Source organism: Silurus meridionalis, chromosome 2 (genome assembly GCF_014805685.1).
Source record: "Silurus meridionalis isolate SWU-2019-XX chromosome 2, ASM1480568v1, whole genome shotgun sequence".
Classification (NCBI taxonomy): Eukaryota; Metazoa; Chordata; class Actinopteri; order Siluriformes; family Siluridae; genus Silurus; species Silurus meridionalis.
In genome coordinates, this window is record NC_060885.1 from 13,635,745 (window position 1) to 13,660,482 (window position 24,738).

The 24,738-nt window shown below is 38.5% G+C and overlaps 2 protein-coding genes across 3 annotated transcripts; one reads left to right on the forward strand and one right to left on the reverse strand.

The window, feature by feature from the left end:
- The first annotated feature begins 309 nt into the window (after positions 1-309).
- On the forward strand, positions 310-14,697 carry atl1 (atlastin GTPase 1). The gene is made up of 14 exons (XM_046872439.1): positions 310-497; positions 4,312-4,562; positions 4,943-5,077; positions 6,060-6,164; positions 6,274-6,324; positions 6,742-6,798; positions 6,926-7,018; positions 8,616-8,754; positions 9,126-9,253; positions 9,449-9,505; positions 10,071-10,142; positions 11,209-11,640; positions 12,387-12,401; positions 12,500-14,697. Exons 1-14 carry the CDS (start codon positions 398-400, stop codon positions 12,611-12,613), a joined length of 1,749 nt encoding a protein of 582 aa, XP_046728395.1. The 5' UTR covers positions 310-397; the 3' UTR covers positions 12,614-14,697.
- Positions 14,698-16,755: 2,058 nt separating this feature from the next.
- Positions 16,756-24,621, reverse strand: sav1 (salvador family WW domain containing protein 1). Of its 2 annotated transcripts, none has more exons than XM_046872440.1 (5): positions 24,115-24,621; positions 23,000-23,485; positions 18,549-18,819; positions 18,037-18,192; positions 16,756-17,173 (listed from the first exon to the last, which is right to left on the reverse strand). In XM_046872440.1, the coding sequence occupies exons 1-5, from the start codon at positions 24,209-24,211 to the stop codon at positions 16,960-16,962; spliced, it is 1,224 nt and encodes a 407-aa protein (XP_046728396.1). In that variant the 5' UTR covers positions 24,212-24,621; the 3' UTR covers positions 16,756-16,959. The 2 variants fall into 2 exon arrangements, with proteins under 2 accessions (XP_046728396.1, XP_046728397.1); XM_046872441.1 differs by having other exon boundaries at positions 24,090-24,223.
- Positions 24,622-24,738: the final 117 nt, after the last annotated feature.

Below are 24,738 nucleotides of genomic sequence, written 5' to 3' on the forward strand. Positions count from 1 at the left end.
ACAATATAAATGACAAGAAATACTGCATTTGTTCCTGAATGCATTTTAACCCTTATGCAGGCTCGCTCAACTAGTAACCGCACATCTACAAATTGTATATATTTAATGATACGATTAATGATTACATGTTCTAAACCCTGGTCCTAGAATACCCCTCAACTGTCTTGCCCATTGCAGCATCTTTTCCTACTGTAACACACCCACTTTAACACAGGAAGGGCTTCTTCAGAAACCAGGGTTGAGAAACTGTGGAGTTCAGTAAAGTGTCTACTCACGCTGAGGTGGGATGTGCTCTGCCCCCTGGCGGCTGCATGTTGGAAGTTCTTCTGTCAGATGAGGATGAGGCGCAGGGAGAGAGAGAGAGAGAGCATCGTTGCCTTTCCCGTTTCCCGTCTTCATGATTGTTGATGAAGAAGAGCGAGCAGTGAAACCCAGGAGACTGGACAGCGATAATCCATGCACCATGGTCCGGGAGAAGAAGGATAGAGACAGCTGGGGTGAGTGGTGTCTGAGCAAGACGGACCTGCGTGTGGTTCCTGCATGGAAACACCGCACAGTCGTGGTTCTGCTCTGGATCAGAAATACTGCTGTATTTATTTCCGACACGACTCATGCATTCAACAAAGGGTTAAAGGGTTAAAGCATGGATGATGTATTCAGGAGTGTAAACAGGATGATATGGTGAAGAGGAATTGGATTTCAAATGGTTCATGTTGCTGTTCAGCTACAGGAGCCACAGCCCAGGTCCATCACGGCACAGCCCAGTGACACAGTTGTTTATTCCCAGCCTATTAGTGTGTGTGTGTGTGTGTGTGTGTGTGTGTGTGTGTGTGTGTCTCGCAATGGTGCATGGATAACACAAGCCTTCTTTTTTCCGAGGTGTGGGTTGTTTTACAGTAAAATGATCGCCAGGTCTGTCACATGACACGGCTCGCGCTTTATTATAATTATTATTGTAATAATTAAGACGTTTTGCTGCAGCGGCAAAACGCGCGACCTGATTATTATTATTATTATTATTATTATTATTATTATTATTATCTAATTTGTTGTAAGCTCGGATGGTGTGCAATATATTGCACATTTCTATATGATTATTGCATGGATATGCAGGAACGTGAGGAAGTTCAGAGGAAGGATATGAGGAGAACAGTGACCTATATATACAGCACGAGAAATATGACGTGTGGAGGTGGGGTCTGTGTGTGTGTGTGTGTGTGTGTGTGTGTGTGTGTGTATTGGTAAAGCGATAATGTGAACTATATATATATATATATATATATATATATATGCATATTCATGTTGGGAGATATGGTTTCAAAATCCAACCAATAAGAGCAACAAAAATAAACGAATCAAATAAATATAAATGTTCCTTTGTTACTGATATTAAGGTTGGGGTGAGATGTAGGTGTGGGTATGGCATCAACTGCAATGATCTGCAGAAATCATTATTCCAACAGAAGGTCATAAGGGTAGTAGATATAATGGGGGGATGGGGGAGTATGTGTGTGTGTATGTTCTTATATCATGGTAGGATTAAATGTATCATTTAAATTTTATTGAAAACAATAAATATATATTTATATAGAAACAAACTAAGGTTTTGTTTTCTTTTAGTTACTGGTTTAGGGTTGGGTTAGATGTCGTGCATGTGTGCATTGAGATGTATTAATCATTATTCCAATGAAAGGTCCTCATACAGGTTCTCATGTGTGCCTTGGGCTATTGCACTTTTATTAGGATGAGGTGAGAATGCAGGAGGAAAAAGAGAGAGAGAGAGAGAGAGAGAGAGAGAGAGAGAGAGAGAGAGTATTTGAAAGATTTTGACAAAGATTAATCCAAGTTTTTGAAGCACATCTCTCATTGTATAACAGTATCACAGCTGCAATGCCATTTATTACCGATTTTAGCATGTTTATTTTAGTTAGGATGACTCATGACTCAGGAGCTTCAAGACTGCTCCCTCAGATGCTTATAATAATCATGAAAATATTTTGTAAATACTTTGCTGCATTTATCTCTTTCTTGCCTATATTTTTAAGGCAAAAGAATTCAGTTCTATGTTTCCCCTTTGACCCTATGGGCCTGAAGTGGGACAGATTGGTATGAGACAAAGCGAAAGAGAGGCGTGCAGACTGAACCACTGCCAAAGACGCTGTTTCATAATGAATTCAAGAAACAGCTCAAACCATTTGGCGTTCTCTGTTATTTCCCCCCTACATTCACATGACATTTTAACAAAAGTGAATTATGTGAGAATTTTTTCCATTTAAGGATACCAATAATCAAAACAGTGAGAAGAATAGAAACTTTATGTAAGAATGACAGTCCTGTGTTTAAAACTTTTTCTATGGCCAGTATTGGGGATTTTCTGCATCAGTTTTCCTTTTAGGGATCTATAATTCATTACATTAATTGTCCAGAATGGCATCTGCACCTTACATTTCTCTTATAAACACAAATCCTAACATTAATGTATTCAGAGAAAATAGAAAAAGGGTTGCACTCACATACTGGACATATACAGTCCATTTTCTCTTCTACAATATAATTATTATATAATTATAAGTTTCCATATTAATGAGAATATACGTTTCTAAATTAAATTCATTATAGTTTTATTTGTATAGTCCTTTAAACAGTGGATATTGTTCCAGAGCTTGTGTAGCTTTACACAATTAAATAGATTTCAAATATAAATTGTAAATATATAAATTAATTTCTATACGTTTATTCCTAATGAGCAAGTGGTGACTTTGGTAAGAATAAACTTCCTGTGATGGTATGAGGAAGAAACCTTGAGAGTAGCCAAACTCAACAGGGAACCCACCCCCATCAGGGTGACATCAAATGCCCATTCGTTATAGTTCTATCATTGTTAAGGTTATCTGTTCACTAATGAAGATTTGATTGCAAATCTGTTCATGGCAATTGCAGGCCTAAGCCACTATAGTGGACTGTTTATATTCATTACAGTCCAGATCCACCCGCATGGTGTAGTGTAACCCTCCATCTTTGGTGAACAGAGGAGTAAACATTTTTAGGAGGTACAGTAAATTGTTGAAGCCCTCTGCTGCCTGTAAAGCAGCTTGCAGTTAAAGTAAGAACAGTGTCGCGGGTTGCTCTTCCCCACAACTGACTACACCTCTATTGATCAACAAATGATTTGTGGCTTGCTTATAAGAGCTGAGCTCTGTGTTCTAAACCAGCCAGGAATCATCAGATTTCTGTACCAGAGAAATGTAAACAGAAAGCCTAAATGAGGAATTAGTCAGATCTATTACATAGCATCATTTTAAGTTACTGACTTTTCCCAAGGTATCTTAGTTCTGGAAACACCACACCCAGTTTTTCATTTATCATTAGTTGATTTGTGATATTTATTTCGGATGTTTTAAATAATAATAATTATAATAATAATATTTAGCTGCCTGATTTATGGGAAGAGAATTCATAATGATATTTCTGTATGTAATTCAATCATTCAATCTATTCTCATATGATTATTCACCACTCTTTCACTTATGTATGTCCCTTTTTTTTTTTTTTTTGCAAAGAGCATAAATGCTACTGATAAACTGCATTATATTTGTAACATATTTGAATAACTAACTTTGAAATATGTACAGACTACAGCTTGGTGTACAATGGATACAAAATGTCTAGAAACTTCAGACAAAATGGCCGGTTATTGTGATGTAAAACAAAAAAGACACAAAAAAAGATAATTCACGTCAGAATTTTTTCCACCCTCTGCATGAAATTTTCAATGTGAATAAAGTTAATTTAAAAGCAATTAGAAACCGTTTTAGGAAACTAAAATTTAAAGCGTATAATAAGCTAGTTGCATTGAGGGCACACCCCTATACGAAGGGCATACGCCTATACTAATACTTAGTACTGTTCGATTATTACATCTCAGTATTCTGTGTAAAAGTCAGTGAAAAACCTAAAAATCAGATTGACACACTTTGATTTGGGTATATTTTCACATTTTTATTTTTGGCTTGGTCGAAAACATTGATCTTCTCTTGGTTAAGCCAGTCATTGTCATGCTGAAAGGTGAAATTCCTTCTTTTTTTATCTATTCATTTAAAGCTCATGATGTTTTGCACTTAATTTTAATGATATTTACACCTTGAAAAAAATGCCCAGTTCTTGCTGAGGAAGAGCAGCCCTGAAGCACGATTCTGCCCCCACCAGGCTTTTCCACCAAAGATACCTTTCATTATGATTACATCTTCAGCTTGAGTGCACTCTGTCCTTTTTTAAAACTAATCATTATATATGTTTGTTGGTATGCAACAGGGTCTTTTGTGGACAAGCATGTATTTGAGTGGAGCTCTGAGGACGAGGAGCCGGACGGTAAAGCTCGGCCAGTGCAGGTTTTGGTGGTAAAGGATGATCACACATTCGAGCTGGACGAGGCAGCGCTCAATCGTATTCTACTGGCCAAAGACCTCAGAGACAGAGAGATTGTAGCCATATCTGTTGCTGGAGCTTTCCGGAAGGGGAAGTCCTTCCTCATGGACTTCATGCTACGCTACATGTACAACCAGGTACTATGACCTGTATGCTAATGTATAATGTCAGTGTAAAGTCACTTACGAGAAGGAATTGAACGTATGAAGAAAGATATCTGATTCAGAAAGAGTGAATCATATATTAAGAGGTGGGGGAAGGGGGGGGATGTGGTCTGGGAGATGATAAGCTGCCCACTTCCTGTAATATCAGATATGAAATATAAGATTTCTGCCAGTTATTTACTAATGGGCTGTTCTTCAATTGCCTCACCATCACATTATTGCATTGGAGTTGATGCACTGTAAGGCATGTGCACAGCTAATGTGATGCCTATCATCTAATTATTTGAGGTTTATAATGTTCAAATGTGTAAAAGTCCTGTGAGAACATGTGTGTATTATGTATGTGTTCATAGGCGAGTGAAGACTGGGTAGGAGATCCTGATGAACCTTTGACAGGTTTCTCGTGGCGAGGAGGCTCTGAAAGAGAGACCACCGGCATCCAAATCTGGAGTGAAGTCTTCCTGGTGGACAAACCAGATGGAAAAAAGGTGTGATATACAGGAACTCAGATTTAGCTAGTAATTCTTATACACTTTGCGCCTTAAGACATGCATAATACTTAAATCGAATAATAAGTATGCAGGGCATTTTATAGTGGGGTTTCCATCAACTAATATACATTTAATATTTCTGTGTCATGGCTGTGCATTCCAACACCACCCCCCCATTGATTCTCTTTGTATAATGTTTAGACAGATGGAAAGATAGATTATGTTATTAATCCCCAGGGGAAACAGTTTTGGTACAGCAAGTCATTAAACAAGTTACACGAAAAACGCAGAAATAAAATAAAATCAAGTTCGGTACAAATGAAATGCTAAGTAGCACTGGATATTGTTTGTTTCTCTTATTCTGCAGTTATGTGCCAGTTTTTACATTTTTTAATAAACTACACATCGTACTTCTGACTTTCTATGATTGCATTAAATGTTGCAAAACATCCACAAGGCACTTCTGTTCATTTTTGACTTGTTATAGCAGCTGTAAACAGTTGTTTTCTCCCCAGATTATTTTTTATTAAATAAATTAGGCAAAACAAAAATTTAAACAGATTGTCATGTTACCGAGAGCCTAAATTTCCTGTGTCCTGTAAACATTACAAAACACTGAAGAATCCTTCAACAAATGTTAAATAAATGCCTTCTTACAGAAAACTGTACCATATCAGCAGTTAGTTTTATTTGCAATATGACATCATTTTTAATGTACTTATTAAATGTAGGTTATACATCCTGAAAATTACACGCAATTATACTATAGCTGACCACTTTAATCTGATTTGGTCAGAAGGTGTCGATAAATTTTCTATAACTGCAGCTCTGATAGCTGCTCTACCCTACAATTGATTAATGTCTTAGAACAGCATATATTTTATTTGTTACAAACCCAACACCTGAGTTTTTAAACCTCATAATTTGCATTGAGTATATTATTACTTGTGTGGCTTGTGTTTCTTATCCTGGACTGTAGGTGGCAGTGCTGCTGATGGACACACAGGGAACGTTTGATAGCCAGTCAACACTGAGAGACTCAGCTACTGTATTCGCCCTCAGTACCATGATCAGCTCCATGCAGGTAATGTCTGGAAACGCTAAAACGCACCTTCTCAAGTGTTAATCATTCAGGCTGTATAACACACATCACACAGAGTACAGAGCTCGGCAGTGACCTCATCTCTTTGCAGGTGTATAACATATCACAGAACGTTCAGGAGGATGACTTGCAGCACCTACAGGTATGGCCGGTCATATACAAATGCCTGAAATTAAGTTTATTAAAAGCAGCAGCAATTGCTTTAGCTTTAAGCTGCCTGTATGTATTCTTGAGGTTGCCAAGTCAAATAGAATTCTTCTACAAAATACATTTTGTGACCTTGAATTCATTTAGCAGAACAATAAATGTCAGCCAAACACATGATTTGCTCTATGTAGTGAGGCCTCTCGTAAAGAAAAAGTAAACATGTTTTATAGATCATATACCTTTGTGGAACAATGAAATGTTTTTTTCCCAACCTCAGAGGAAGGCCACAACATAAACCTGTAATTACATGTTGGCAAGTGAAAAATATGAGCCTCGGAGGAACATGAATGCAGAAGACTAAGCTTTCTGCTTATAGTTGTGCTTGTGTCTTTTCTGTCGTTTTTGTGTGTAGCTTTTTACAGAATATGGTAGACTGGCCATGGAGGAAACGTTCCTCAAGCCATTCCAGGTATTTACATAAACCCATTACAGCACATCAAATTTTTTTAGCTGTTGTAGTTTGGGAAAGGAGCTAAAAAAGTTCAAACTGGAGACAAATATTTGTTTAAGATTAAAATATTGTATTTTTTTTCTAGTCAATGATTTTCCTGGTGAGAGATTGGAGTTTTCCATACGAGTTTCCATATGGACAAGAGGGAGGGATGAAGTTCCTGGAGAAAAGATTAAAGGTCAGACATCTCCTTAGCCACTGCTGAGAGAGTGTGTGTGTCTGTGTGTGCTAACTTAGATCAAACTGATTCAGCGGGTGAATTGGAAAAGAAATAGTATATCATGGAGAACAAAACATCCTCCTTTATGTTTGTGGAAGAGTCTTTATGAAAGGGATTGTTCAGCAATGGTGGAAATGTTTATTTCTTCTTATAAGCCTAATGTTTGACTACAGAAGGACTTCAGTAATAGAATAGAAAAATGCCTATTGACACTTCTGTCTTTTCTTTTTTCTATAAAAACTTGTGTTACTAAAAAGCTAAAAGGGAAATTTCTGAGAGGTCTCCCATCCAAGGCCATGCTTAGTTTCTGAGATCAGACAAGATCAGGCATGCTCAGGGTGGAATGGGGATAAGCAAGAGCAAGCAAGCAAAACACCCTAATTATAGTACATTGTCCTATCATTTAGTGTACATAATCTTTATGCAACAATGCACAGTGGTGCAGGAGGTAGTTTTCCCACCTCCCAGGGTCACTGCTTCAATGTCCAGAACAGGGCAATGTCCATGTTGAGTTCGTCAGGTTTCCCAAGGGTACAATGGTTCCACTGTAACTCTCCCTGACCCGGAAAAGAAGGTACTAAAGATTAATGAACACTGAGTAAAATGGAAACCCTAAATACAGTTTTGATCTTGTTTTGATTTTTCATGAAAGGTTTGTCAAGCTTGCTACTTGGTGTGAAATATGCTACTAATTTAAAACTACATACATGGGTTTTTTTTTTTGGAAGAGTGGTAGCACTCAGCTTTTGGCATAGAAACAAGAAAGGATTTTTTCCCACTGGGCCTCATTTATCAAGCTGGATATAAGTGGATTCATTCATAAACTGTTCATAGGAGCACTTTCACACAAACTGCTATCCATGAAACTTCCATTATTTTAGAAAAAATGTTTGTATCTCTCTAGTGATCCTCATTGCATTTACACATAAGAAATCAAACTAATGTAAACCTCGATTCGATTCTTAATTTGTATGGAATACTGCACTTTATTGTTATTTTTATTAAGTATTCAGCAATTAGCAGATGCCCTCCTTATCCAGAGTAATTTATAGAAAGAGGTTTGAGCTAGTTCAGTACATCAGGGACTAAGAATACCATAGAGGATAAATTGTGATTTTTGTCATTCAATTATACAAAAAAGAAATTGAAAGAGAAAGAATTGTGACCTTTTCATGTGATGTGATATTGTAAATTATTAGTATTATTATCGGTATAGAGAAAAAAAATCCATCTTCTGCCTTTTCTTTTGCCATTTAGTTGTATTTTGTGTTTCCAGCCCCCTGGTGCACTTAATCTTTTATAGGCGCTACTAAGTGCAAACGAGGCAGAAAAACATGCTGCACTTTATGAGTGATCAGTATGTGCATATAGTTATGAAGAAAATCAGCAGATCTGAATCTTTTAAAATTCCAGTTTAAATTTTTTATTTGGTTAGTGCGCATTTACATGACACTTTAGTAAAATATTGATCCATTTTAATGTTATGAAATGTAGAAGTATTGTATGGTAGCACTGTTGTATTTTGGTTACTGTGCTCTTATGTATGTATGTGCAGATTTCAGAAAACCAACACGAAGAGCTTCAGAATGTCAGGAAGCACATTCACTCCTGTTTCACCAACATCTCCTGCTTCCTCCTGCCACATCCTGGCCTCAAGGTTGCCACCAACCCACACTTTGATGGCAGACTTAAGGGTATGTATGTCCACATTCTCTCAAAGGCACATGAATATTAAATCCTAGAAAAACTATATATGTGCAACAATGAATTCATGTGTGTGAAGCCATGCAATGAACTGGTGACCCTTCCCCGGCTGTTCTTCTTTCAATTAATTTTGTTAAAATTGTTTTGATTAAATCTATCTGTGTAAATATTTTCACTTTTGACTTCTGAATAAATGTGTTAGTTTGTTCCTGGAATACACTTTGCTTCCACCCTGAGCTTTTAATGACAAACAGCAGATTCTAAAGATGATTAAATGAACACGATTCTCAGCTGAATGAAAGCAGGACTTTAAAAATGTCATTATAATTTGCTTGATTGCTGCATGTAACTTGCATTGTAGAGATAGATTCAGAGTTCATCGGTAACCTGAAGGTGTTGGTGCCGTGGTTACTCAGCCCCAAAAACCTGGACGTCAAAGAAATCAACGGCAGCAAGATTACCTGCAGAGGCCTGCTGGAGTATTTTAAGGTGAACTCACACCTGAGCAGCTCATCTGCAATGATGCTCACCTGGAAGAAATATTGGAGACAAAGCTACTTTTATTGAAACACCATACACTTCAGTGAGGCTAGGCTTTTTAAAAAGGTTTATAATGTTATGATTGTAAAATTGATTGAAAATTCAATATATAATATGTGCTTACGCCATTTTGTTGGCTTTCAGGCATATATAAAGATTTACCAGGGGGAAGAGTTGCCTCACCCAAAGTCCATGTTACAGGTACTGTACATATTTTTCTACTCAGTATTATGCTAACGCATTCTGCATAGCAAACTTATACTATAGTGTGCAATTTTAAAATTATGGGAGTGAATTACTGCATCCTTCAGCTTGCAAAAGATTTAATCTTTCTGCTTGCGGAAATCTTTTCAAATATTAATACGTAGAATTAAACACCCTGTTGGCCATTATTTCTTATTTACATGTACTGTTATATGTACAGAGTTGAATGTTAGAAGAATCTCTTAGGGAAATACCTATTACTATTACAGTTCAAAGCACTGACAATGGAGACTATTCCAAAAATGCAATCTAAATTCACATCAATAATCACATCTGGATTGTTGACCATATACAAGTCCATATAAGTTACTATAGAAATGAAGAATGCATCAAGATACACCTCAGATTTGAATGACAGGTTGCAGGATTGTTTAAGTTATAACCTTTTTGACCATAATCACGCACAAGAAATTCATATTGTGGACACCTAGCGTTTTGCTGTTTTTGTTTCTTAGTTGAGTGACTGTAGTATCTGATTGCACATTGTGGCGATTATTTGCAGGCCACCGCTGAGGCGAATAACTTGGCGGCTGTAGCTGCAGCTAAAGACCTTTACAATCGTAAGATGGAGGAGGTGAGAGAGCCTGCAACACAAACACACAGTCAGGGGAGAAGAATTGTAGAGCACTGCTCAACCCACTTATTGACAATGAATGAATGAAAATGGCCAGCGTTGTCTGACTGCCTATTTTATTAATTTTTTTAAAAAGATACTATTACTTTTTAAAAGTATGAGGTGGTATCAAAAAGATTCAAGACTAATGATGCTAACTTGTGCTATTCTCACCATGCGTGTTACGTCTGCGATTTCATCACGGACAGCAAGTTAGAACAAAGAGCAGCCGTAATACTGAGCAAATCTGCCACAGAATCATTTGATATGACACGTTTCACATGCAGCGATGCTTCAATTAGTTGTTCGAGGTGTTTTGAGTGGCACATGCACGGAAGAACAAGAGTGGAAGAACATCACTGGAAGACGAGAGATCCGGCAGACAAGCTCAGCCCTGGAAAGTGTCGAAAGCATTCGCCAACTTGTGCACGATGATCTTTGGAGAACAATCTACATGATCTCACTTTCGCACCCACCTTACTCACCAGATTTGGCTCCTGCGGATTCCCACTCTTCCCGAAGATGAAGATCAAGGTCAAAGGTCGCCATTTTGACACCAATGGGGAGATCCAGTGAAAAGGCTTCCAGGACAGATTCTAGAAGTGGCAGGAATAATGGGAGCACTGAATTGCTGTGCAAGGGGAACTTTTTTTTTAATGTGATAGTGTGTAAATGTAAATAAATAAAGTACTGTACTTTCTTCTAAACAGAGCTAGTCTAGAAACCTTCTGATACCACCTCGTATTGGGGGTATTGAGGGATCTCTAGATTGAATCCTAAGCTTGAGTTTCTGTGCATTTAATACTTGCACCTCTGTGGTTCCAAAAGACAGTAGATGGAATAGCTATGTTAAGTATGCATGTGTGTGCCCATGGTGCCATATCATCCAGGGTGATCCATCACAGTCCTTGATAAAGCTCTCACTAAGGATGAATAACTGAAAAGTATGATCTTAGTGTTGCATTTACATTCTTCCAAGAACAAGAATATAACTCAATACTAAATCTTCCCCTACCTCCTGTAACAGGTGAGCGGAGGTGACCGGCCCTTCCTAGCCCCAAGTGAGCTGCAAGCTCGTCACACAGCGATCCGTGATGAAGCCCTGGCCGTGTTCCGTGGTGTGAAGAAGATGGGTGGCGAGGAGTTCAGCCGCCGCTATTTGCTGCAGCTGGAGGCCGAGATCGACGAGCTCTTTGTGCAGTACATCAAGCACAACGACTCCAAGAACATCTTCCATGCAGCACGGACACCTGCTACACTGTTTGTGGTCATCTTCATAATGTATGTGGCGGCTGGCATCACAGGCTTCGTAGGCGTTGACGTGATCGCCAGCGTGTGCAACATGGTTCTGGGTTTCGCTCTCATCACGCTCTGCACCTGGGCCTACATCCGTTACTCCGGCGAGTACCGAGAGCTCGGTGCACTCATAGACCAGGTGGCTGGAGCGCTGTGGGACCAGGTGAACTTACCTCACATTACCTAGACTTATAAAGCACACAAACAATCTCTTATATGCATCCACTTTAAATGGTGGAAAAAGTATACTGTATGCACTGTATAAATTTTTTTACATTTATTTTTAAAGCCTTGTAGTCAAATGCACATCTATTTATAATTTGATTCAGTCTGGTCTGATTTATTTACAGAGCTGAGCTGGGACCAAGCTCATGTTAATGTGTTTGTAGTTAGGAAAAGATCATATAGAATATGATCTTTTCCAAAACAGGAAGCAGTTCCGTCTTGTTTTCTCCACTTACAAGATTTGTCACGGTCGCTAAACCTAAAGGAACTACTGCCAGAAGCAAATATATCTGAAATGTATTTGCTTCCTTTTCCTTTCATCGAAATGTGTTTTCTCACAGGGTGAATAAACGTTTTGCATGCATAAAAAGCAGCAAACTGTGCAGTGGATGTTGTTCACCACCAGAGGGTCACATACTCACTCTGGCCCATGCAGTTGTCAGATGTCAAAATAATAAGCTTTCAAATGAAAAAGGGGGAGCAGAACCCAAGATGAAGACTAGTGCAAGAAAATGTAACCCAAGATTATAGGTTTTGGCATTTGTCTGGCTTTGATCCTCTCATACTACAGACAGGGTTCCAAATTGTATACAATTTCCACTTCAGTAAATCAGCATGTCCCTTATTCCCCCTATATTCTGTTGCATTAATTTTCTTCTCTTTTCGTTTCTCTTTCTGCTGTAGGGAAGCACTAATGAGGTAAGGGGAATGGAGAATCTGGTTTACTTGAAATTATCCACACATCCAAAATTCACTGTAACAATATGGATTAACCCTTTCCTGTTCCTTTCTCACAGGCTCTGTATAAGTTGTATAACGTCGCTGCCAATCATAGGCAGCTGTACAACCACGCTTTCCCCAGACACCAGACTGAGCAACACCCTGAGCAACAGGACAAGAAGAAAAACTGAGCACACACACACACACACACACACACACACACTCCCAAATGTACACCCACTCTGTTAAAGAGATGCTCTGATCATAGCACACTTGAGCTTTTTGGATCATGAATGTGACGACATTGACAGAGAGAAAGAGAAATCAAGAGTAATAGAAATGTATATTTTAAAAAAAGTTCATATTGCTGTATAAGGAACAAAGGTCCGATTCAGTGGCTATGGCATTACATGCTACTAACAGCCCCTTGAAATCCAGTAAATGTAAACAGCAATTCCAAGATGGAGATTCAGCTCATCCTGGATTTTCCACTAACAATATCTTGGCATTGATTCAGGGAACCAGTGAACCTCGAACAATCTGCTCTCCTTTCAACCGGGGTAGGAGCCAAAAAGTTACATAATAATATCCCATCTTCCCAATTAAAGTCATAGTAATAATTTGTGGAATTAGTATTATAAAGTTCTGTCTTCAAATAAATGATTCATGCTTTAACATTAATAAAGTTGCTTCTATTCAGTTGTAATTGTAAAAAAAAAAAAATGCTCGCTTGCGAAATTTGATTAGACACTGCTCACAATTTTCTTTAAGTGGCATCAAAATAAAAATTAACAAGTAGACAAAGTTGTTGGCATGCTGATGAAATGATATCGGAAAGCCAGTTTTGTGATTTTACATCAGCTCTTTTGCAGTGGAAATGCCGTGTTCTCAGATCAGGCACTGGAACTTTGTCAGTGGAAGAGGGCTACGATATGACCGCTGCTCTATTTAAGCAGAAATGCAAATGCTGAATGTGGATAGTCTCATGTAGCGTCTAGTATTGTATCGTTTTATGTCGTTCAAGAGATCGGTTGGTTCTAGAAAAATGTGATTTATTATTTATTTTTTACTTAGTGAATGGTTAGAAAATTTTTATTGCCTGTCTGGCAGGTATAAAGTTAAACACGCAGGGGGAAAACAGACGATCTTTTCTAACCTCATCCGCATTGATTCACTCATTTTACTCTGATAATTTGCAAGCTTTTCTTGAAGCTTCTTTTAGGTACAATTTTACCAGTGTCAAGTTGAGTTCTCAATATTAACAGTTAAACCACTCCCTGTACACTTTATCAGTGCCTAACGGATAGTATGGAGGGTTCACACTGTAAGGAAGAGGCTTTATTCGGGTAGTGGTTTCATAGTGGTTTCCAAGATGTAAAATATCGAAAAATATAGCTGCCTCGTGCAAAAAAGTGTGCGCAATAGTTGACAGGAATTCCATCAGAAGCAGGGATGGTGAGTTTAGACTTCTTTAGGGAACCAGGATTGGTTAAACTTGTTGAGGGAATGGAAAGACTTGGTCAATAATTCCTTTGAGAGTGATAAACTTTTTGAAGAAATGAACAACTGGTCAACTTTTCACTACAAATATATAAAGTTCATTAGTGCTTCCAAAAGAAAAGGACATACCAGCCCCAGATAAAATCCCTATGATTATATCTACGCATCCTCCTCTTAGGTGGATTTCAGACCCTTTTGATTTCCCTATAAATCAAATTATATATATATATATATATATATATATATATATATATATATATATATATATATATATATATAAACACACACACACACACATCAGGGTCCTGAAAGTTAAGGCAAAGCTTTTGTGTCAGTGTGCTGGGAACTAAATTATGTCAAGTTGATAAAGGTAGAAGGGTGATATAGCATGGTTCACTCAAGTGTATGATGTGCTGTTGTGCTGAATGAGCTTAAGCTCCTTCTGTACATGTGCTGTTCCTGACTGACATGCGGCCAGATGACACTAAATCCACCACGGTTAAGGATTCCATTTATCCACTATAAATAAACATAATCTAATCAACTTCTGCTATTCTTGCTATTCATACACAATATTTACACACACACACACACACACACACACACACACACACACACACACAGCACTACAAAGCAGAGAAGGATCTGCTGACAGCTGTGGAACACTATCCTGGCTGGGTTATTCTCACTGTTTTATTTTGTAACAAGTGTCTTGTTTTATGTTGAATTCAGTGCTATTTATAAAGAATTAAACATTACATGTTTAAAAAAAAAACCAAATGTGTTGTGTAAGTTGAGTGCTTGCAGTGTGCATATCTGCTTTTCTGGAAATGCTGTAAGTTGTATCTCATTCACTACAGCTCTACAACATCCAGATCACTACACCATCCAGGTATTGCCTAGAGCTTCTGATTGCAGTTTACATTTGTGTTATTTAAAATTGACACACGATAAGTTTGCAGGAGAATAAGAAATAAATGATCCAATCTTTCAAGAACAGACCACAGATTAATTATTTGCCCCAACCTTTTCCTGAGATCATTACTTGCTGTTAAAAAAACGATTGTGTTCTGATTTTATTATACCACAGCACTGTTCAATTCTCGATTCTGCTTTGCTAGAAGGTGTTGATTAATATTCCAAGGTTTATATTAATGCACTCATTCTTAAATCCCTGAACCAAAAACAGTGCTGCTCCTTGCCATGAGCAAGCCCCTATTCCCCCCCAACTCCTCAGTTATAATGGGAATATAATAATAGATAAATAAAGACAACTGGAAGTAACGGCATCTGCCTATATGATGCAAGACGTATTTTGCATAATTGATGATTTGGTGGAATTGGCGCTCTGAAGACAAGTTTATTTATCATTTGTGAAAAGAGTTTCCATCATCAGTGCCTTATAGTCAGGGGCAAAGGCTTTACAAAAAGGCAGTTTTTTTTTTGTTGTCTTTTTAGCTTCAGTAGAAAGCAAGGGAACGACTGCGTACAACTTCTGTAACTTGAGTGCTAATGTTCTTTAATAAAAACATTCGGTTACTGATTATGTTCCAATAACAGTGCACACGGTCATGCTTTTACAATTTATTGCCATATTATTATATTTTAGCCCAATTATCTTTGTTTACTTTTTTTGCTAATCTTTCTTTTCTAATTGCTGCTGATCTCTGAAAGCTACCAGACAAATTTCATTGTATTACTACAATGACAAAGTCTCTAAGGTCTATTATATTTTAGTTCCTCGTGGTAAATCTATTTAATGATATAGGAGCTAATTCTATTTCTTCTACTACTAAAGCCTAAATTTTACTTAAATAGGTCACATGGTATTTACTGAAACCACTGTTATTGGTTCTGCGTTGCTTTCTAGCTTAAATTTTTGCGGTGTTTACAAACATACACATTTTCCCCCCCAAAATAAAAAAAATCAGACCCCTTGCGTACTCTCAGAAACACACTCCCACACAGTCCTACACACTCAAGCTGGCAGGATCAGAGTTTGTAACAGAGTTATGAGGTCAGATAGCGGTCAGCTACACACATACACACTTTACACACACGCCCACCTCACACACACACAACAAATTTAAAAGTTGAGGTCAAGCCATGTGGTAAATGCTTGGGTGTGTAAAATGAGACCATATGCAGCAAAAACATCTTGCATGAGCAATATCGACATTCAGCCTCGCATTCACAATAATTACAGACTTCATCCTGCTGCTGCTACACAACATGGAGAGGCTTTGAGTTTATATAGGTTTATATATATATATATTTTTTTTTTCATTATGCAGGAAAAAAATAGATGAAGATAAAAAGCTAAGAGCTAAAAGAGCTCACACTTACTCTGCATCACATGTGATGCTTCTGCTGACAAAATCAAGTCTTTAAATAAAGACATATTCCTTAGGAGAAAAAAATATATATCACAAACCTTTTACATTTAGAGTGGCCTAGATTGTCGTCGTCAGGAAAAGTCCATAAAAAAAGCGCTTCATTGTCCATACGCTGAAGGAAGAGTGTGTGCTACAGGCTGAGTGGCCACGCAGGCCGAAGAAAAGATCAGACAGGATTATAATACACTTCAGACAATCGAAACACAGGAAGAGCTCAGTGTGTGTATGTGAAAAATGTATCAAAGGAAAATGATTCAATAGTGACCAAGACCCAGTTTTTTTAATGCAAATAGTGTCATCTAAACAGTAGAGACGGTAAAGGTCACTGTGGCATCTTTTGATATTAATTTGGCTGGAGAATGTCCGGAAACTTTCAGTCACACCGAACCTTTCAGACTATAAACTGGATAAAGTTTACACTATACAAACGCTGCATGTAGGTGTGCAACTCTCGCTTTTATTCTTGTGCAGTCTGAGAGCAACCTATAAGCATCTGTTATATGTCAGAGTGTAAGTGTGTATGTGTGCGGTCCACACTTGACACTGATGTACACTGCTGAGACACACACCGAGACACGTGTGAAGGCCTGACAGCGTCCGTATTAAGGCACGCGTGTTACCGGATGGCGGTGTCCTGCAGTTCACATGTTGTGAGGGAAGTTTTTGGTTGGCTGTTGAGCGTACCACTGCTGACGCTGTTTGCGCATGTCGAGTTCGGTGAGCAGGGCCTGACGGTAAGCTTCGTACGATTTAACGATGCGCTCTAACTCCTTCATGAACAGCAGCTTTAGCATGCCCTGATACGTGTCCAGATCCATCAGCTGGAACAGCTCCCACTTCAGGATGTGGTCATACCTGAGACAGGAAATAAGAGGTTAGCATGGCACCAATAAAGCAATGATATTTAGAAATGTATCCCTTAATCACAGCAAGCATCAAAGCAAGCAGGGCTTCATTTCTTAATGTGTTATTCACACAGCGCAGGGAACATGGGGCTTTTTTCATTTTTATACCACCCTTTTTTATCCAAGTTCATAACGCAGAGCAGTGATTATAGCACAGGCATGCAATATTTTTTTATCAAGATTCTCTTAATGTTATGCTCATGAGTTAATACACAAATACAAATAAAGAATTCCTTCAGGGGGTTAACAAAAATGAAACAAACACGATCTTTATAAGAACAGTTTCATCTTTTAACCAGGCTGCTTTGTATCTGTTTGTGTACACTGCACAATAGAAACAGTGATTGTTTAAAAGCATAAATGAATATTTTAAAGCAGCCACAAATGCCATATCTAGAGTGACATCAGTAACGTGACACTTTTTAGTCAGAACATACAGTAAAGTGCAGACTGTAGAGATTAGACTCTGCCACTGTTCATTTACAGCTGTGTCGTTCTTCTTACACCATAGTACAGGCAATTCATTTATTTGGTAAAGTTTCCTAAACCTTTTCACTACTCTGTTTTGGTTGTGCTTCAAGGGGCATCAAATTGCAAATGCTTTTCCTCACAAAACAAAGGGTTATTTTAAAATGCGGAGCATTTAGATTTTGTATTTATATTAGGGAGCATAATTAATTATCTCAGACTACCATTACAGTGTAGAAAAGAAGAGACAGATAGCCTGCAGAACCTAGTTGAAGTGGCCTCTTCTAAAATGACCAATAAACCAAGCGTATTAAACACCTGATTGTGTGTTCCTAAAGAACTTACTTCAGAGGTGCTCTGGCATAGACCTGCAGCCAGTCTGGGATCTCGGCAGTGTGGTAGGGGTTTGCTGGCACTAGCACTGGCTGATTCCGCTCTGGGGGACGGGGCTGGTACGTGATTGGAGGAGGTATGGGCGGAGGCTGGTCATAGCGTGGAACACTAATGGCCAGGGCAGATGGAAAATGAATAAAACACATGAGTGCCAGAGGGAAACACATAGAGGTTCAGAAAATGTAAGTAAAAATCTTAGTGGATTGCAGAATCCATTGATGTATGGAACAGTTGAAGCTCTAAAAAACGTGCAATATATATGTGTGTGTGTGTGCATGAAAGAAATACATTCCGAATGTAAATAAATTCTGAAACAGCTCAATACAGGAGTGGAACCTTAGTGAAACCTGTTCCACTTTGTGAAATTATCTGAAGAATAAGCCACATTGCACTGTTTGCCACACAGGGACCAGGTTAGTGTCTCTAGAATAGCTTACTCAAAACATACACAAACACGCACATACCTGGGAGCACATGGGTGCCTGTATTGGGCACGTTTGTTGATGTGATCAACATAATAAACTCCAAACTCTGCAGACTCCACCCTCTCCCAGCCAGGTGGAAGCCCCTCCCTCTCCAGCGGGTGACTCCAATGAGTTGTGTTTGTGTTGTGGTCGATGAAGTACTTTCTGCCTCGAATCGTCCAATCAACCGTCCAACCAGGTGGAAGGGCCATCTCCTCTGCACTCAAACTCGCCAGATTGCCCAAAGACTTCGCCTGCATGCGTCCAATAGCTAAAAACACACACAGGTAGACACACTTCTTACAGCAGCAGTGATATAAATACCACAACTTAATGTGTAATGCATAATAAATGTAGTTAATAATGTTCCACATTATTTGACATAATAAGATTAATGCAAAAATTGGTTTTGGTCATAGATGATGCCTTGTTTGAGAGGGGGGAAAAATCCCATCGCTTCAAACCTCTGTGCAAAATGTCATGAATGTGACTTTCTTTTCCTGTTCTTTAAGCTATCATTGTATCAGTACAGATAATACAAGAGGGCTACATGTGTAATCAAACATCTGCTGTTGATTTTGGGATTTTGGCTTATTTTGGGAGACTCTCCATGGGGAAGTAAGTGTGTGTAAGTGTGTGTGTGTGTGTGTGTAAGTGTGTGTGTCTCTCTTTTGGGAGCAAGTACCATTTTTTGAGTAGATATTTTCTCAGCATTCTGACAAATAAAAATAAAAAATAAACAACAGAGAAACACAGACTAAAAGCATATTAAAGCTCTCTGTCAGTCAAGAGAGTGGTAAAAAATTTTCAAACCAATATTACTGCTCAGTCAGTGTGAAACGGTGAAATACTCTGGAAAAATAAAACACACAGGATTTTGGTAAAATCTGCAGCTGGGTGAGACCGTGCACGTCAATAAGCATATTTGTGAGCCTGTGTGCGTGTGTGTGAGTCTTAGGCAGGGATGGAATGTGAGGAAAACCATGCTCCTCGCCTCCTACTGCACAAAGAGAACATTCCTTCTTGCTCTAACACACATACACGCTGCAATTATACTCATTCTTTTCATCACAATTCTAAATGATCAGTGACTTAAATTCAACACGGACACGCAACCTAAAGTGTTTAATGTACAGCTGACCCTGACCAATTCATCTTCGACCGGGTTGACTCTCCACACACTGAGTTTATATTAATCACATCACAGTATGACTGGTCTGAGTCTTAGCTGGTGTAAAATGAATGAATGAAGTTAATCTAGTAAAATGGACAAAATCACTGTTGTTCTAACATAATACAGTAATCCCCCATTTATAAACCAAAGAACGCAATAAACGGACAACACCCCAAAAATGCTATTTTATGTATACAGTATTGTACTGTATTAACATTTTACTTCATTTTATAATGAATAATTACATTTGTATTAATAAATGAAATTATTTCAACATTAAAACGAAATAAAAACAATTCCCTATAAGTTTTTTGGTCTATCGTGCTATCCGCGAGGGAACGGGAAAATCAGCCAAACAAATTAGTTATGTGGCAAATGCAATTTCTCGATAAACCAAATGGGGGCGTGAGATTTAAACTGCTGTAAAGCAGGGCTTACTGTACTGTAGTACACTTTTCAGAATTCTCAAATATGCCAAGAAAAATCAATTCAATTAGACTACAAATTGTTAATGCATTGTTGATATGCAACCTGAATTCAGCACTGTCTCACAAACCTCTGTTCACAAGCACATTACATCTAATACGTTTAAATTTACAAGTATGCAAGAAACAGCATTTAGCTTTAGTTCACATAACAGCAAGGAGACAGTGAGGGCCGTCAAGGTACTATAAAAAGTTAACGTTATCTCAACATGTCATTCGCTTTAATACATTTCGAACAAGTCAGAGATAATGTCACTCTCTGCTAAAAATGTTCCCAATCACTAAACAGAATGTGTGCTGAAGCATTATGTGCTTTCAAATATTAGTTGACTCGATCTCATCTTCATCCATCATCACAACCACGTTTCTTCACAGCCATGCTTTTTTTCCCCCTCTCCCACCAGTCACATTAGGTAGAGTGTGTAATGGTCTAAACAAAAATGCCTCTGCAGAATTTGGATTGTTAAAGGAGTCTAATTCATGATTTGATCAATGTTTACATGATGATTACTTTCCTCATCAAAACCATTATTTAAATTAATACCTACCTTGTTGGATTAGCAACAAATCTTATATGGCTTGGCCTCACTTAGCGCACGCGATTAATGATTTCAGTAAATGCATGAGCGAAGTTATGATGTGTGACGTGTGTTAAAAAAGAGGCAGGGCTGTGTTATATAGTCTTCATGTTAAAGGAAGTGTGAAATAGGGATGCTGAGACGGCTGTAGGATTTCAGGATTCAGCAGCTGCAACTGCTAAAATACTAAGAAATTACATTTAAAAAATTACAAACTACAAAATTAAGGAATAAGGCGTTAAATTAAGTAGACTTAAAGAAGGTCTGCATTCAGTGTTGTTTCTAGTTTCTCAGTGTTTTCTGTATCACTGCATGCTTTGTCTTTCTTTACATCATATGGGCTACTCATTCAATTATTGAACCATGTACAACCATGGCATCATCACAAAAACATGACGTATGTTGTAGGATTTAGCTATAATGGTTATTCTACTTGTAAATTTAAGTGGTAATAATATTTCTGTTACAATACTAATACACATTCCTTCAGGGCCCTAAACAAACAAAAAAAGAAATTTGAGAAATATAAGAGTACTTAAATACTAACAAAAAATGCATTTGAAATCAAATCTTGTCTGCTGCACGTAATTTTAATGCAAAACATGAATCTGTCTAACTTTGGAAAGATTTGTACCAGTTCGTAAAAACTGTATCATCACGCACATTTTTATTGGTCATTTACTACCGTCAACACTTTTCTCATCACCAGTGTCCTGGTTTCTACGATATTTTTCTCAAACACCTGAGTCCCAATAGAATGAGGTACATTAGAGCAGGAGTGAATGTGCAGGACTGCATGTGTGCATTCCGATCATACATGGCCAATAGCCAATCCTTTGGGAACGTTTAAGGAGCACTACTGAAGTATTTTGGTTTTAAAACACACAAAACAGAAGTGTGGGAACGCTGACCGGTCCGGTTCATGAGAAAATCTGACCTGGGTTGGGAAGAGGAGGAAAAGACCGAGAAAGCCCGAGAGCGATGGATAAGTATAGAGTGTATTTATAGCGGAAAAGCTGATGTCTTTGGCATGTGTCAGTTATTTAACTCTGGGTGGAAATAACTACAGAACACACACACACACACACACACACACACACACACACACACACACACTCATTTTAGTTACAACACCAATACATACAATCGATCAACCTATCACTATTTGCTCAGTATTACCAAAAGCCTGACCTCACCTCATACACAAATTATATAAAATATACAAATCAAACTTATACTACAATTTTATACTACTAAAACTGTACTCCCCCCACCTCTCTATCCGCAGTAATGTGGGGGTTACGTGTTATATCGTTCACCCAATCGCACATGCAAAACCGCATGCTGTTAATCACATACAGAATAGTTTCTTTAATGGAACGGTCAGCAGTTGCACAACGTTGCTGAGAAAACGGATGCAGACATTATTACATGCAATGCTGACAAGATTTGTTCAGAGCAGTCCTCCCACGCTGATGTCATATTACTAACAGCCGCAAGCATTTATTCTGAGCAAACCTCATCATATGACTGCACAATCTGATAGAACCTCTGATATTTCCCTTTTATTTTGTACGTTCACTGACGAGTAATGCGTAACATACAGCGATATTGACAACACTACACTTGTCACAAATGCCTGCGACATAATAAAAGTGTCTTCATTAAGGTTATTATAGATCAGAGGGACGCTGTTTACTCCGACTCATCTGAAGATGCAAATAAGGCCATCTAGACATCAGGGATACATTATGACTCATGACTCATGACTCAGATCTGAACTTTTAAGACCCTGACTTCGATCTGGACATTAGGATTTTGTTCTGTCAGATAAAAAAGTGATTAAATGTTTTAGTTAAAAATGTTTAACTCAAATTATGCTTGCACAGCACAAAAATTTATTAAAGCATGTACAGTTGTTACAAGGGTGAAAATCACAAAACATTACCAAGTTACTGCATGTACTAATAAATTTAACAAATATTAACCTATTTTACTAGTTACCTGAGCTCTAAAGCACAAAAGAAATCTGTACATAGACCCCCCTTTACAGTTTAAGGGGTTCCTGGAAAACAATTCCTGATTAGTCAACAATCTGTAGTTAATGATGTCCTGTATATATCCTGTATATCTTAAAGCAGAACAGACTGCTGTCATGACATCTGTCCATTCAGTCAAAGACAGAGGCATGCTGGGAAAACTCGCTATTCTTACCTGCAGGAGGCCGACTGTGAGGCTGGGGCGTCTGAGGCTGTGTAGGGCCTCGTGGATAATTAATTTCGCTGTGCTCGTAATATCTGTAATCGTCGTGGAAGTGATCGGGTCGACGTGTGCGCCTGGGCTGGTTATCGTAGTAAGCCTCGGGGGGATAGTAGTAACGAGCCACATCTCCGTTCTCAGCTATCGGGCCACTATCGCTGATGAACGACGGGGTCGAAGTGGAGTAGTCGTGAGGAAGTTCAGGGAGCGAGCGTGGAAGATATGTGGGTGCAGACAGACGATGGCTGTCCCGGCGGGAAACTTCGTGCTGGGGCCGAGGTGTTGCATTGCGCAGGAAACTCTTCCGTCCACCTGCTTCTGTCGCTGCCGCTGAACCCAAGGGGTACACTCCGGCACCAGGTACCGCTGGGGCTTCTGACAACGGCACTTCTGCTCGTCGCGGAATCGTCGGCCCGTGACGGATAAACGAGGGCATTAGATCTGGGAAGAAATTGGTAGAAGATTCAAAGTTATTGCATACAATCCATTTTTTTTTTAGATTTCAATAGTGATCTCCTAGTTATAACCAATATCACGGATCGCTTGATGTCAATCTGTTTTGGGACACATTACAACACAGCAATTTTTACAATCTCTTTTTATGTCAGTCTCCACCACACTTTCATCACACGTAATGCTTCTGAGTAAATAGATGGAAAACGTCACCCCCAATATTGATCACACATTGCAAGCCAGAATGATCAGTGCAACCCTAGAAGAAGGAATTGTGCTCTTCTCCTTCAGTTTTTGACTTTGTACTGTCACTAGTCTGGATATAGTAAAGTGACCTTGGGTTTGAAGTGTCAGTAGAAGTGTTATAAGTAAACAGGAGGAATACAGTTGCACTTCTTACACAGCATTTGGACATCATTATATCATAAATACATTCACATTGAAACAATACAGACCTACAGTTCTTTAACCTCTGATACATGCAGGATAACTGAGATTTTTTGAAACTGCAATCAAAACGCACAATTGGAGCTTTTGCTGGGATTTTAAAAAAAGTAAAAAAAAAAAAAATATCCAGTTTATTTATAAAAACCTTGGAGTTGATGAGAGTTACTCACTCCTGAGCATAGGGGAAGTCTCCTTCTTCACATATTTCCCCTGAACCTCTGCTGGCTTGGACGCTTCGTTTTTACTTTTCTTTCTCGGCAGCATCATTGAGCTCAGTGAATGCAGGAGCCATTAATGAGGTCAAAACATTTTCTTGATGGTTTTGCGAAAACTATTTCATCCACGGCGCTCATTTTAGGAAAAAAGAGAATAAGTAAAAACTCAGTAAGCTACCGTTATCTGGCTTTCTACTTCGCGTTAGACTCCCAAGCCGTGGCTAGCTAACGATAGCTGGAACAACAACAAAAACAACACGACGAGCGTTCCAGCTCAGCTTACACTTTTTACACTTTTAATTCTGACCTACATGACTACAACTAAAAAAGACCCGACTCCAGTCTCTGTATGAGTCCAGTAGGTTTTACTACTACAAGAACAAACCAGTCAAAGCTATGAAATAAATTCAGTGGTCAAAGTTATAGTAGACTCCAGCCTATTGCCCTGTGCCCAGCCCATACTGCCCGGGTTGCCAGATTTGCGCTTTTACATGCCCAACATAATAAGCAGCGTGTAAAATATCCATGGATACTGGAATACTGAATATAATCATAGAATGATTGATTTTTCCCCAATTT

Excerpts from the sequence above, each read along its gene's own strand:
- atl1 (XM_046872439.1), top strand. The coding sequence starts at position 398 with ATGATTGTTGATGAAGAAGAGCGAGCAGTGAAACCCAGGAGACTGGAC. Across the intron at positions 4,563-4,942 it reads TACGCTACATGTACAACCAG|GCGAGTGAAGACTGGGTAGG; the intron begins GTACTATGACCT and ends ATGTGTTCATAG. Across the intron at positions 6,325-6,741 it reads ATGACTTGCAGCACCTACAG|CTTTTTACAGAATATGGTAG; the intron begins GTATGGCCGGTC and ends TTTTGTGTGTAG.
- sav1 (XM_046872440.1), bottom strand. The coding sequence starts at position 24,211 with ATGATGCTGCCGAGAAAGAAAAGTAAAAACGAAGCGTCCAAGCCAGCA. Across the intron at positions 23,486-24,114 it reads GACTTCCCCTATGCTCAGGA|ATCTAATGCCCTCGTTTATC; the intron begins GTGAGTAACTCT and ends ATTTCTTCCCAG. Across the intron at positions 18,820-22,999 it reads TCACAGTCGGCCTCCTGCAG|CTATTGGACGCATGCAGGCG; the intron begins GTAAGAATAGCG and ends GTGTGTTTTTAG.